The following is a 12,134-nucleotide window of genomic DNA, read 5'->3' as shown; positions in this document are numbered from 1 at the left end:
AAATGGGTCAGGGACTACTATGGTGCATTTTTTTCAATCTCAGGGACGTAATTAGTGCAATTGGAATCTCAGAGACGATTTCAGTGCAAAATGCCAGTGTCAGGGACTATTTTAGGGTTTAACTATGTATTACTCGTACTTGGGTTTGTTGATTGCCTAAGGAGTGATTAGATCCTTGTGTGTTATCGTAACCCCAATTAAGTTTATACGTATATATTTAAAGAATTACTAGAAGGTATACACGTAAGTATGTTAGTTTAGAAAGTCAAATGATACAAATTAGAACTAGTAGGTTTACCATGTAATTTTACCAAACCTGCTGAAAACTCTATCTGGTTCTCACTTCGTATTTGTTCTCTTGTATTTGCTTTCTTGTTTCTGCACATATGGTAACAGTGATGATCTTCATCTACTTACCGAACGAAGATGACTTACGTAGGGTCATGGAAGATCATTCCAATTTATAAAGAACTCAAGGTAATAATTACTTGCTTATGAATATGTATGTTTTCACAATTCATCAGGATTATATTATCATAATTTAAACAACGGTAATAAATATAAAATTCTAACATGAAGCCACAACTCAAGAAAGGTGCTGTGCTACTAAGAAGGTTACCGTGGTTATACTTGGGGGGAGGCGGCGGGGGGAGATAAAGTCATAGAGATGATGGAAACAGTGATGGTGACATGGTGTGATGGTGGGATGATGATACAGGGTGTGTTTGGGGTTTACGTTGGAGACGAGAGAAGTGCGTATAAGTGTCACTTCATTTTTATGTTTGACAATTTTTGGAAACTCTGAACACAGAAGTGCTTTCACCGCACGTGAAGCAAAAAAATGTAATTTTTACATTCAGCTTGATGGTAGTTGAGAAATTAGGTCAAAAATTTATTTCTTTTCTAGTTATCATATCCTTTATTTTCTTCTATAAAAAAAATATAAGTAACTATATACTTTCACATGAGTTCTTTAGGTTCTTTGTTCCAATATTTTTTTTAATTAAGATCTTTTAAATTTGTTTCCATCACTAGTAAGATAAATATTTTAAATTTTATATTATTTTTAGTATTTTTTATATTTTAATTTTTATGTTTTTTTATTGTATTTTTTTTATTTAATTGATAAATATTTTTTTATTATTTTTTTAGTATTCTAACGTTATATTTTTAGAATTTATACTATTTCCTAGTTAATGAGTTTTTTTATCATTTATTATACCATTTTTTATATGTATATTTTTTATGAAGTCTTTTTTTATTTTTATTTGGTTTTGTTCATATAATTTTTTATTTATTTTTATTGTATTTTTTCATTTATATGACAAATATTATTGATATAAATTTTTATTTTTATTAATTTTTATGATATTTTTATTATTTTTTATTAATTTAAATTCTTTTTTTCTATCTTTTACTGTACTATATTTATGTTGTGTATAAAATTTTTTATTTTTTTATTTAATTTTATTCATATAAATTTTATTTATCTTTTATTATAATTTTTTTGTTCATATGATATATGTTGTTAGTTTTATAAAATTTTTATTATGTCTTATTTGTATGAATTTTTTTCTACCTTATTATGTACTTTGTTTTTGTTTTGTATTAAATTTTTTATTTTTTATTCAGCTTTATAAAATTTGTAAATAAAATCTATTTAAATAGCTAAAATAAAATGATAGAATAAAATAAAAATTTGTTTAAATTTTTCGATAATTTTTCATCTAAAAATAATTTTAAATAGTATAATCTAAATAACATTTACTTACTATAATCCATTTTAATATAAAAATTGTCAAACTTAATACAAATTTATTTTTCATTAAAATTAAATTTGTAAAATCAATTTTATCCAAACTCCCATTTATAAACTGTAATTCAAACACATCCACGTAGTTGTGGCTGTTAATAGTGGTGGTTGATCTGTTGAAGGATGTGGTGACGATACTCGATAATGGTAAAAGTAGGGAGCATGGTATACGGTCACCACCCAAATAATAGAGTATGTATTTGCGTGCAGATGAAATCTATAATTAAGGAGGGAAAGGGGAGGGGGAACTGGAAAATAAGCGAATAAGTATTCGCAGTTAATTTCTTAGCTAGACAAGTATAAGAACCCTGGATTTGCAAAGCCACAATTGTTTTAAACTCTGCTCTTTTCTGGAATGTGAAATCCTTAAATACAATACACAATTGCATGCAATCCAATGTTTATTGCTTCAATAACGGTTATTTCAACATAATGCTCGGACCCATGATTTGCAAAACATGAAATAAATTTGACTATACAATGTGCAAGAAAGAATTTTATGTCTCTATCTTGAGAAGAGAATTGAGGGAAGTACTATTGAATCGCTGAGCAAATCCTCGAACAACAAGAACAATGACATCCCGAATGTGTCTGGAGTGCACCATCAAGTCTGCTTCGTTCTCACTGTCAACTACTATCTTTAGGCGGTGTTGATCATTCCTGAAAAGCTCCACCTGATACATTTGATCAAACACAAGAAATGAAAGATACAATAATCAGGTAGTGATGGTTCTTCAAGGAAAATGAATTTCTATAGTTACCCAAACTTACATGAAAAGGAGGGGCGTAACTCCCGCGGATTTCGGTAGTTGGAAAAGACGTTTTTGTGGCAGGCTTTACCACCTTGACTCTTTTTTTATTTACTTCAAGGATTCGCCTCTCGTAAGTGCCTACTGTTGATATCTGAAAATGACACCAGAATTAAGTATTGTCCCAATGTAGCTTTATCAGAGATAAAAATGAATATAATACCTATGATTTAAAACAAAAACACCAGAATCAACCTACCTTTTTCGAATTCTGATCCTTGTCACACAAAACCTGTCAAAGATATCAAGTAATGAGCATAAGGACAGAAACTAAATAACCACAGGAGGGAAGAATAATATAAGAACACTTATTCAATTAAACACGGAAGGAAGCAAAAGAGAAAAAATTAAATCATTCTATCCGACAAAGAGTTGCTAAAGTTTGAGTTTAGTTTTGATGTAAGGATAGTGTAAAACATTTTGCGATCGTCCATTCACATCCATTCTTTTGGATAACCTTTCACGTAGTCAATATAAAAAGTAGTTATTTTTGCTGATACGACAATTTCTAATTGGATGTACGTGTAAAACTGCTTTACACTGACAGTGCATCAAAATTAAATTTGCTAAAATTTATGTATACTTGGACAATAAAGTTTTTACCCACAAAAATTACAAATTATCAAAGCTTCCTTCAAGCACTATATAACAGCATCAGAATTAAAACTTCGAATTTTGAAATGGCCTTCCCAAGTCAGTTTCATATTTTTTCTTCAACATTACGTTTTCAGAATATTTTTATGCCAATAAAACCAAACATAGATAGATATCCCACCTCAAACTTGACTGATCCAAGATCAAGATTCTGCTTCACTTCTCTAATAACATCAGGCTCTGCGAGTGCAAGGATAATCAGTCCCAGAGAACAATTTAACCAAAAAGAATTAGGAACATAGTTCTCCATAAACAAAACAGAAAGTGCAAAAGATGGTAGATAAAATATCAGATTGAAAGGTATGCACAAAAAAACCATCAGTTGGGTTTGCTAATAATATACAAGATAATACAGCAATTGTTTGCAAAGATCATCATCCACGAAACCGGTTTCCATATACCAGCTGTTATATCCAGCAACTAGATATTAATAAGAATATTAATACATGAATTAAACCTGAGGTTGCATCTGGGACCTATTCAATCAGAAGTGGACTCATGCATCACAATCATACTTCCTAAGAATGGGATTCCAGAGGAATCAAATACTCATGCAAGATATGTTGGGAAAAAGTTGGTTTTCACAAGAGAGGTTAATACTCGTGCAAAGAAAAAATAGGGGTTTGATGGGGGCTAGGCATTTAAAGCTTTTGCAAAATTTGATGAGCACATTTGAAATATTCGATAACATAAGCAAAGAAAATAATCTAGCTGATTGCATTCACACACTGAGATTGACAACTAACAAATCAGTTCAAATCATGGTGACCATATATGTATATGAGAAGATAATTTACTTACAGTAAGCCATCAGTAATTAGATAAACAATGTCAACTTACCAACAGCGATTGGCTCGGTGGATACAGAAATTGATTGTCCCTCTACTCCATCCTCTCTTACAGGAGTATAAATAGCCACTAACCTATAGCCAACATCATCAACATTAGCTTCATACATTCTGCTTGTTTCACCTGGAATCATCAGAAGAAAAGATTTCAAAGTATGAAATTTAGTCTCTATGGAAGATGTAAATCAATCACAATACCTCTCAAACCATTGAAACAAAAGAAAGATCAGTTTTGGGTAAGCTTGTAGATTTATACCAGGTATGGAGATTAGATCAGGACTTCCAACCATTGATCTAAGCCACTGAATTCTACTTTTTCCTTCCTTCCCACCATTATAAATGCCTCGAACAGCATAGAGATTGGTATGAAATCCCCTTCCCTCAATCTCCAACTTTTGGATTCTAGGAATCCCTATGAAATCACATATAATACTTATGAAGTCAGAAAGCACAGTAGAAGTCCATGAGAAACAATCATAAAAAGAAACATAAAAGCAATAAAAACACTATTTTTTCTCCTTCATTTCTTAGCAAAAGAAACACTGCTACACAAGGATGTATCCATTTACTTTAATGAACTTATAGGGAGTCCAAATAACATTAACTTTTCCTATCCACTTTATTATTCCTCTCCTGAATTTTATTTCCCATTAAATAACGGATATTTTTATCATTTAAGGCATCTCATGCACAAGCAAGACCGAAGTAAATGGGATGAAAAGGTGTTTTTGTTGCCTTTTAGGGGTGTAAACTGAAAACGGAAAACTTGTATAGAATGTATATTGAATCAAAATAATTACCTGGTAATACAGGGGTGGTCTCAATGTACACCACATCACCTGTTCTTCCAAATACATCAGTTACGACACATTCACATTTCAACCGACGACCAATGTCCTCTAGTCGCACCTTATATGAGCAAGAACATTGATTGGGTAATGGATCATAGTCTCCCACTTCTGATGAACAAAACCTGCAGCATATTCATGAAATACACACGTCATGAACCTCAAACATTCACTCTGCCTCACACCCTTTACAATTGAAAAATATTTTACATGTCCCAAAAATGACTAGATCTCATTTGAGATAGCAAAATTAAATTTCTCATGATTATTAGGTTAAATCATTGGGAACAAGGGCATTATTACTTCATGGAGTAGCTGGGAGAGATGGTCCGTACTGGCTTCTCGACTTCAAATTGCTACATCTACTCCATAGTTTCCAGAATTTTAGGACTATTGACAATAATGCAAAGGCTTCACATGTTAGAGCCATTTATCTTTGCTAGATAACACTTTTAGCACATGGCACTATAGGCTGGGACATGCTTTACAAAAATGTATTTCTCGATGTATTAAAGAATTGAAAATTTTCATATATTAGGAAAACAGTTTCAGAAAATTAAGCATCATGTCTTAGCAACGATTATTGCCTTCTTCTCCCTCTACTATTACTTGTGAACATCCATTAGAATTAAATGTTAATATTTACTATATTTGCGGTCCATACTTTTCTATCCAACAATAGATAGAGATACTAGATAGCATTCGTAGTGCATTCTCTAGATTCACTTGAGTGTACTACTGTACTTCCTAATACAAAAATCAGACAGTTCAAGCCATTTTACAATTCAAAAGTATCTGATGAACTGCAGCATGGCACCAAAATAAAAGAAATCCAATTTGATTGGGCTGGGGATTTTAGAACTTTCCCAAATTTCACAGTAAAAGGGCACTCTCATAGACTTATTTGCCCTCACACTCATTGCAAGAATGATCTTGTTGAGCAAAAACATCGCCACATAACAGAAACTGCAGTCACATTACTAGCTCATGCCTTTTGCGATGAGGCAGTGACCACTGCCACTCACAATCAACAAAATCCCAATTTAAAACTCTTTTCCACAAGAACTTGGATTACACTCAATTCAAGGGGTTTGGGTGTTCATGTTTTCCATTCCTAAGATCTCCCAACAAACACAACTTTGATTTTCACTCATCTTAATGCATATTTTGTTCTGAAAAAAAAAAAGGAATTTCTTTAAAATGAAAAGGATAATAAAGGTTCCACTATACAAAAGCAAAACAAAAGATTTATCTATAAAACATAGATTTCCAATCTCTTCTCAACATGTCAAACAGGGAACATCCCCTATAAAGCTCATGAGCTTTACACCAAACAGATGCTAGGCTTCAAATTCAATCTCATAAAACATGCTTGTTAGAAAACCTGTAATTGAGGATGCCTGCATTATGCTCCAACCGAATAGTCCAAATAGTGGTGAAAACAGCACAGAGCCACAACTTTTTATTACCAAATGCAACAAAAAGCTAGTCAACAGAAATTGGTCATGTGTTGCGGGGCACATCCAACATTAATTAAAGATTCTCAACAAATTGTTCCATAAGAAAACAGCCATCAGGCTATGCAAAACCAGATGAGAGTTTGACTCTGAATTTGCCTTGCACACAACGCACAAATCAGGGAGAGTCTTACGAGAATATCGAACTGGCAATTAGTCATTGGTACTAATTCTGTTAAGCACTGCCGTCCAATCAAAAGATTTGACTTTAGACTTTAGAGCGAGCTTCTACTTCCAAATGGTTTATCTAGATGGAAGTTGTGTTGCAGGAATAAGTAAGAAATCGGAAGAACGATTTACAACTAAAACTACCGGAGGAGTCAAGAGACCATATCCTTTTGTCAAGGTTAGAAGACAAAGAAAAGCCATCAAGGAGAAATAACAGAATCAAAAGTTCAGAGGATTCCCTATCATTAAGGTCACAAAAAAAAATGGAAGTCACCAAAGGAAGAGGAACCCTATGTAATCTAAAATGACCGAATGGGAGAATTATAAAAGAACGATAGACGATATAGAAGAGAAAAGGATATCCTGGGAATAGGCATTGAGAAGAGAACTTAGCCTTTCCTTAATACACATTTAGATATTCCTCATCTCATGAGCTAGCTTCTGAGTTTCAATTAGAACCAATAAATTCTAACAGTATAAGAATATGATCGAGATTGACTCATAATTTTATGACGGTATGAAAGACTATCCTGTATTTGATAGTGGTGACTTGCAACTGCACAATTAGGTTTTGTTTGCATAAACAATTATAAGAACTAGTCAACAAAGTAGAGGTTGTTAAATAAAAGCTTATGTCACTACTCCAGTCAAACAAGCTGAAAGCTTTCAGATAGGCAATTTGAAACTAATAGAATGATCTGAGTAAAGGAGTTAGAAGAATCTAGAAGCTGTTACCGCAGTTATAGGAGTTGCCGGCTAGGATAGGTTCCTCCCTAACAAGCTTAAGATTGTGAAGACCTTCCTGCCCCTATGATCAAGTATGCTGAACACTCTCCTCATCTATGTATAAATACTGGTTCATCACTCTGATATGAAACAGATTCTCATTTCTACAATTCTCGGCTTCTCTCTCTTCTCTCTCTACTTTCGCTTCTCTGAAACTCTATTAGAAACTCAACAGAGTGGAATTTTAGTAATTTATTAAAAATTATATAAACCAAAGCTAATTCTAGCTTTTCCAAAAGCTTATATTCATATTCAATTCCGTACTAGATGAAAGCCACAAATAGACTCAAATAAATCCTAGATGAAAAAATGTAGAAAAAAGAACTATGGAATTTAAATTTCAAACTGGCAAAATATAAAATCGTACATATACTAAGTGAAAAATATTAGCATATTGCCAATTTGGATTATAGCAACATACCATTGGTATCTTATCTCTTTTTTGTACTTGTTCCAAACATGTTGCTGAGCCTCACTGTTTGGAATCACTTCCACTGCTGTAAGTACATCACCTTCAACTGCCTTTCCAGTGAGAGCAAGCATCTCCACATATGGCAACTCTAAAAGACAATAAAGAAACCACATTTAATTTCCAAGATTGGTAACGTTGAGATCTGGACGAACAGAGTTCTTTTACCATTAGTAAAGCACATGCTTCAGCACCAAATAACTACCTGGGAGTACAATGTCAGTTGGGTCCGATAACCTGAGTTCTCCCACAACCAAATCAGAGCGAACTGGCGTGTATCTGAATAAACAATAATAATGGGAATAAATATCAATTATCAACATAATATGTTATCTCATAGAAATTCTAGGTTTAATTAGTAAAAGGCAAATAATGGTCTGAATAATATGACATTATCTAGATTTGGTGTATAATGATGTGACACAATACTAACTTAATCAGCACATATATCTATTATCCATTATGTATTGCATATATAATGGGGATTCTCCTTTATTGGTTTTCCTGTAAAATATCCTTTTTCATAAATTAATTATTCCTCCCTTAAAGGAAATAACATAAATAATTTTTCCATGTTTAGGAATTGAATCTAGGATCACTGTTAATGGGACTGACATACCTTCTATCTTGACCAATCCCATGTTAGTTACTATTTTCAGACATTATTTCGTTAAATAAAATAAATAACCAAAAAAAGTGTATTAATAGGCATGTTCCACTGGTCTTACTAATTAGGTTGATAGACAAAGATCCAATGTGCATGTTGAGAAAAATAACTAGCTTAAACAGCAATGCATATCAATATTGTTCATGCTATCAAATTAGAGACCCAAAACCAAGTGTCTTAGAGTTCAATCCTTGCCAACCCTAATGTTCAAATAAAAGGTTAAACTACAAGGTAGGGCTCACTGCATTGTCATTGCATGAGAAAGCATGATACAAAAACAATATTACAATACCTACACCTTCCCAAAGATTTTAAACTTCTGGGAGAGATGGGCAATTGCATAGAATAAGTACTATTGTATTATGAGTCCAAGCCCAAGATCACAAATAGAATAAGACTATTAAACTTAATTACATAAGGAAACATGAAAATCAGGAAAGAACAATTAAGATTGCTGCCAAAATTCAATTAAATTAATACATCTACGGATATTTGAGGATATTGACAACTATTAATAAAGACATGCAAAGATAATCCTAAGATGGACAGAGCATAAATTAAAGATTAATTAGTTATACAGTTAACTTTAAACAATATAGCTAACAAATGACTAGTGCAATAAACTGTTAGATTGCATATACAACACAACTATGCCCCAGCTGTCATGTTTGACAGTATATAACTATTTCTTGTCTGAGCTTTTGTTATAGAACGTGTTTTGGATCAGAAAAGCACCATGTTACATCCTTTGTCAAAATATATTGCCTATTGAATTTACAATGTCACCAAAAAGAATAAAAAGATTAAAAAAGAAATTACATTCAACAAGGCCCAACTTCCTCTAGACACTAAAGTTAAAATGGACTCCTATTCACCAATGCTCAGCCTCAACAAGCATCAATGCATTGTCCGGAACACCATCTAAATCAGTTCTTGCAAATGCTAAAGAAACATAAATTAAACCGTATTAACTAATAAATGTTGTCAATTAAAATTTAAAAAAAAAACTTCAAAAACGTTTATCCAGATCATGTAACAACACTCACGACTGAGTACATTAAACTGGTCTTAACTCTAATTCTCCACATTTTAAGCAACTATGATTCACTTATCTCTTTCACAATTCCAAGCTGAACATCAAAGAAACTTACATCTATCATGACATCACACACTATCATTATGGTAAAACATGAAAAGCATGATAGTAATATAGAGTAATTACCCAAACAATATACGACAATTGTAATCTGAATCAGTAACTTTGTAAGTTTTAGAATTTGCCCCTTCAATTAGTTCGATGGTTCCTTCATTATTTTCTCTATACCAGCTAAAGAGGCTTTCTCCTTCATATCCACCAAAATATACACCATCCCCAGAATAAATTCCCGAAGATAACTCTATCAGCCGGACATTAGAAACTATGGGAGGAGCTGCAAATTATCATGAGAATAAGACAAGAAAAGTTGCAAACACCATACATGTCAGAGGTTAATAAAGCAAAAAAGGCTAAAGAAACAAATAAAAGCATAATCACACTCATCACAGGCACAAATGATACTATATAGAGTGAGCTTTCTAGATAACAGCACAGGATCCACATCAAAAGCATTTTCAAACCATGTGAAGAGATGATGTAATCAAACATAATTAAGAAAGAACATTCAATGATGTACTGCAGAGATACCTGGAGAAACTGGAGAACTGCACAATGAAATCAAGGGCTCTCCACATTTGCCGTCAGCACGAGTAGGCACCCAATACAAGGCCAGGTAAGATTCAACATCTATAAGTGATGGCGTATATGTTCTGCCATGACAAGGAAAATAATCACAATCCTAATTTTCAATACATATAAACCTTCATAGAGAAAAACACAGCAGAATATCCTGGTACTCACAGGTCTCTCCCGCATATTACGACATCAGAAGCATTTGATATATCCAGTAGGGCAGATCCTTCAAGCTTATTTTTTGTCCGATACCAAATGTATTCCCCAGCTCCTTCATGTCCACCAAAATACTTTTTAATCGGGACAAGCTCTGTGCCTTCACAGCAGTTGGGAACTATGAGTTCGATACCCATAGGATCAGCTGTGCACAGAAGATAAAAAACGAATGACACTAAGGCACATATAATGGAACTTGAAAGAATAACATAGAAACAGAGCACAATGACAAGAAGCAACATCCAAGAGGGTGAAGATGAAAATTCAGTTCAGAATTTTTATGCAAGCATCAACAGTGTATACATATCTCCATGCATACATATATTTAAACCGTCAACTAATTCATTAATAGGAATAGGGGTTCAGAAATGCTCACTTTTTGCAAAGAACAAATCATTCTTGTAACCATGTATCAACTGAACTAAATCTATATTATCAACTATTTAAAGCAAGGTTAAAGCAATTAATGTTACTGGCATCTCCCGTTTTATATTAGCTCCACATAAAAAAACTAGGGCCAGCAAAAATCCATCCATTGTCGAATTCAAGACCACCTTACCAGGAGAAATTACATCAGACACTATGCGCTTTGGGCTCCCTTTGATTCCATCTTTTCGCACAGGGTTGTATAATAATTCAATGCACACACCAATGTCCTCAAGTGTCAAATCCAAAAAATCTGCTAATTATTAATATCATTTATTTTGCCATAGTGAGTATATAAAACAAATACCTACCCAAGGAACAATAACTACACAAACTCACCACAGCAATTAATTTTCTCACGTAGACCATTCTCTTTCACCCTAAACCACTCATTAGTGCATTCTCCTCTCTCCCTAAAAAGCATGCAATAAATTTCATGTCAGGATAAACAAGGATAAAAAACTTCGAGAATAGACATACAAAGCTATAAACAAAACAGTGGACCACAAAAGCCTTACCCTCCACTATAAACCGCATTAAATTTCAAGCACTTCCCTTCCATAAATGATCCAAGGAATTCCAGAGAATGACATTTTGGAATACCTGAATTGCAAGAGAATATAAAACAAAAATGCAATTGCATCCTTAAAAAAAATTAAAAAAATCATCTATGTATTGATAGCACACTAAAGAATTAGTGTTAGATACCAGGTATTATTGGCCCAATTTGTTCAGAAACAACCATGGGACCGCGTGCCCAATCGCAGCGGACAGGCTCACATGAAACAGAAATAAAGAAGCCAATGTCGTAAAGTGAGGGTGTATATGATTCCATGGTGGCACCCATTATTTCACTTTGTGTGCCATCAGAGCTGGTCTGTATAGAACCAAAATCAATATGTTGGTCAGTCCAGTGTCTAACTGAACAAAATACAGCAACATTATAGTATATGATCATTAAGATCTTGGTCCTGTTTTTTCACAATAGAATAGATATGTTTACTTTGCCTATTTTTCATGTTAAATCGTATGTTCAAGGTTTCTACACTATATATGTAAGGGAAACTACAACTTCCATAATATTGGCAAATACTTTGCATTCACTTTTATGTTACAATGTTGGTGCTTCAGGGAGAACTCTCTGTTTAGACCATTAGCAGCAAGAGGAAGAATTGAAAGGAAAA

At 33.2% G+C, this 12,134-nt stretch overlaps 1 protein-coding gene across 2 annotated transcripts in view; it reads right to left on the bottom strand.

The window, feature by feature from the left end:
* Nucleotides 1-2,103: 2,103 nt before the first annotated feature.
* LOC130967689 (187-kDa microtubule-associated protein AIR9) overlaps nt 2,104-12,134 on the bottom strand; it is a 29,542-nt gene continuing 19,511 nt past the window's right edge. The window contains exons 21-36 of one of the 2 annotated variants that reach the window (XM_057892664.1): nt 11,659-11,827; nt 11,469-11,553; nt 11,290-11,363; nt 11,084-11,206; nt 10,477-10,669; nt 10,264-10,385; nt 9,802-10,009; nt 8,118-8,191; nt 7,865-8,003; nt 4,925-5,097; nt 4,381-4,536; nt 4,117-4,248; nt 3,398-3,456; nt 2,822-2,854; nt 2,585-2,716; nt 2,104-2,487 (exon numbers count right to left, since the gene is read on the bottom strand). In XM_057892664.1, coding sequence (XP_057748647.1) covers nt 2,311-2,487; nt 2,585-2,716; nt 2,822-2,854; nt 3,398-3,456; nt 4,117-4,248; nt 4,381-4,536; nt 4,925-5,097; nt 7,865-8,003; nt 8,118-8,191; nt 9,802-10,009; nt 10,264-10,385; nt 10,477-10,669; nt 11,084-11,206; nt 11,290-11,363; nt 11,469-11,553; nt 11,659-11,827 — 2,049 coding nt within the window. In that variant the 3' untranslated portion in view covers nt 2,104-2,310. The remainder of the gene's footprint in view (nt 2,488-2,584; nt 2,717-2,821; nt 2,855-3,397; nt 3,457-4,116; nt 4,249-4,380; nt 4,537-4,924; nt 5,098-7,864; nt 8,004-8,117; nt 8,192-9,801; nt 10,010-10,263; nt 10,386-10,476; nt 10,670-11,083; nt 11,207-11,289; nt 11,364-11,468; nt 11,554-11,658; nt 11,828-12,134) is intronic. The other variant, XM_057892665.1, reaches the window with a different exon arrangement.

Source organism: Arachis stenosperma, chromosome 3 (assembly GCF_014773155.1).
Source record: "Arachis stenosperma cultivar V10309 chromosome 3, arast.V10309.gnm1.PFL2, whole genome shotgun sequence".
Lineage (NCBI taxonomy): Eukaryota > Viridiplantae > Streptophyta > Magnoliopsida > Fabales > Fabaceae > Arachis > Arachis stenosperma.
The sequence above is the reverse complement of the archived record's forward strand: the minus strand, read 5'-3'. Positions and strand labels throughout refer to the sequence as shown.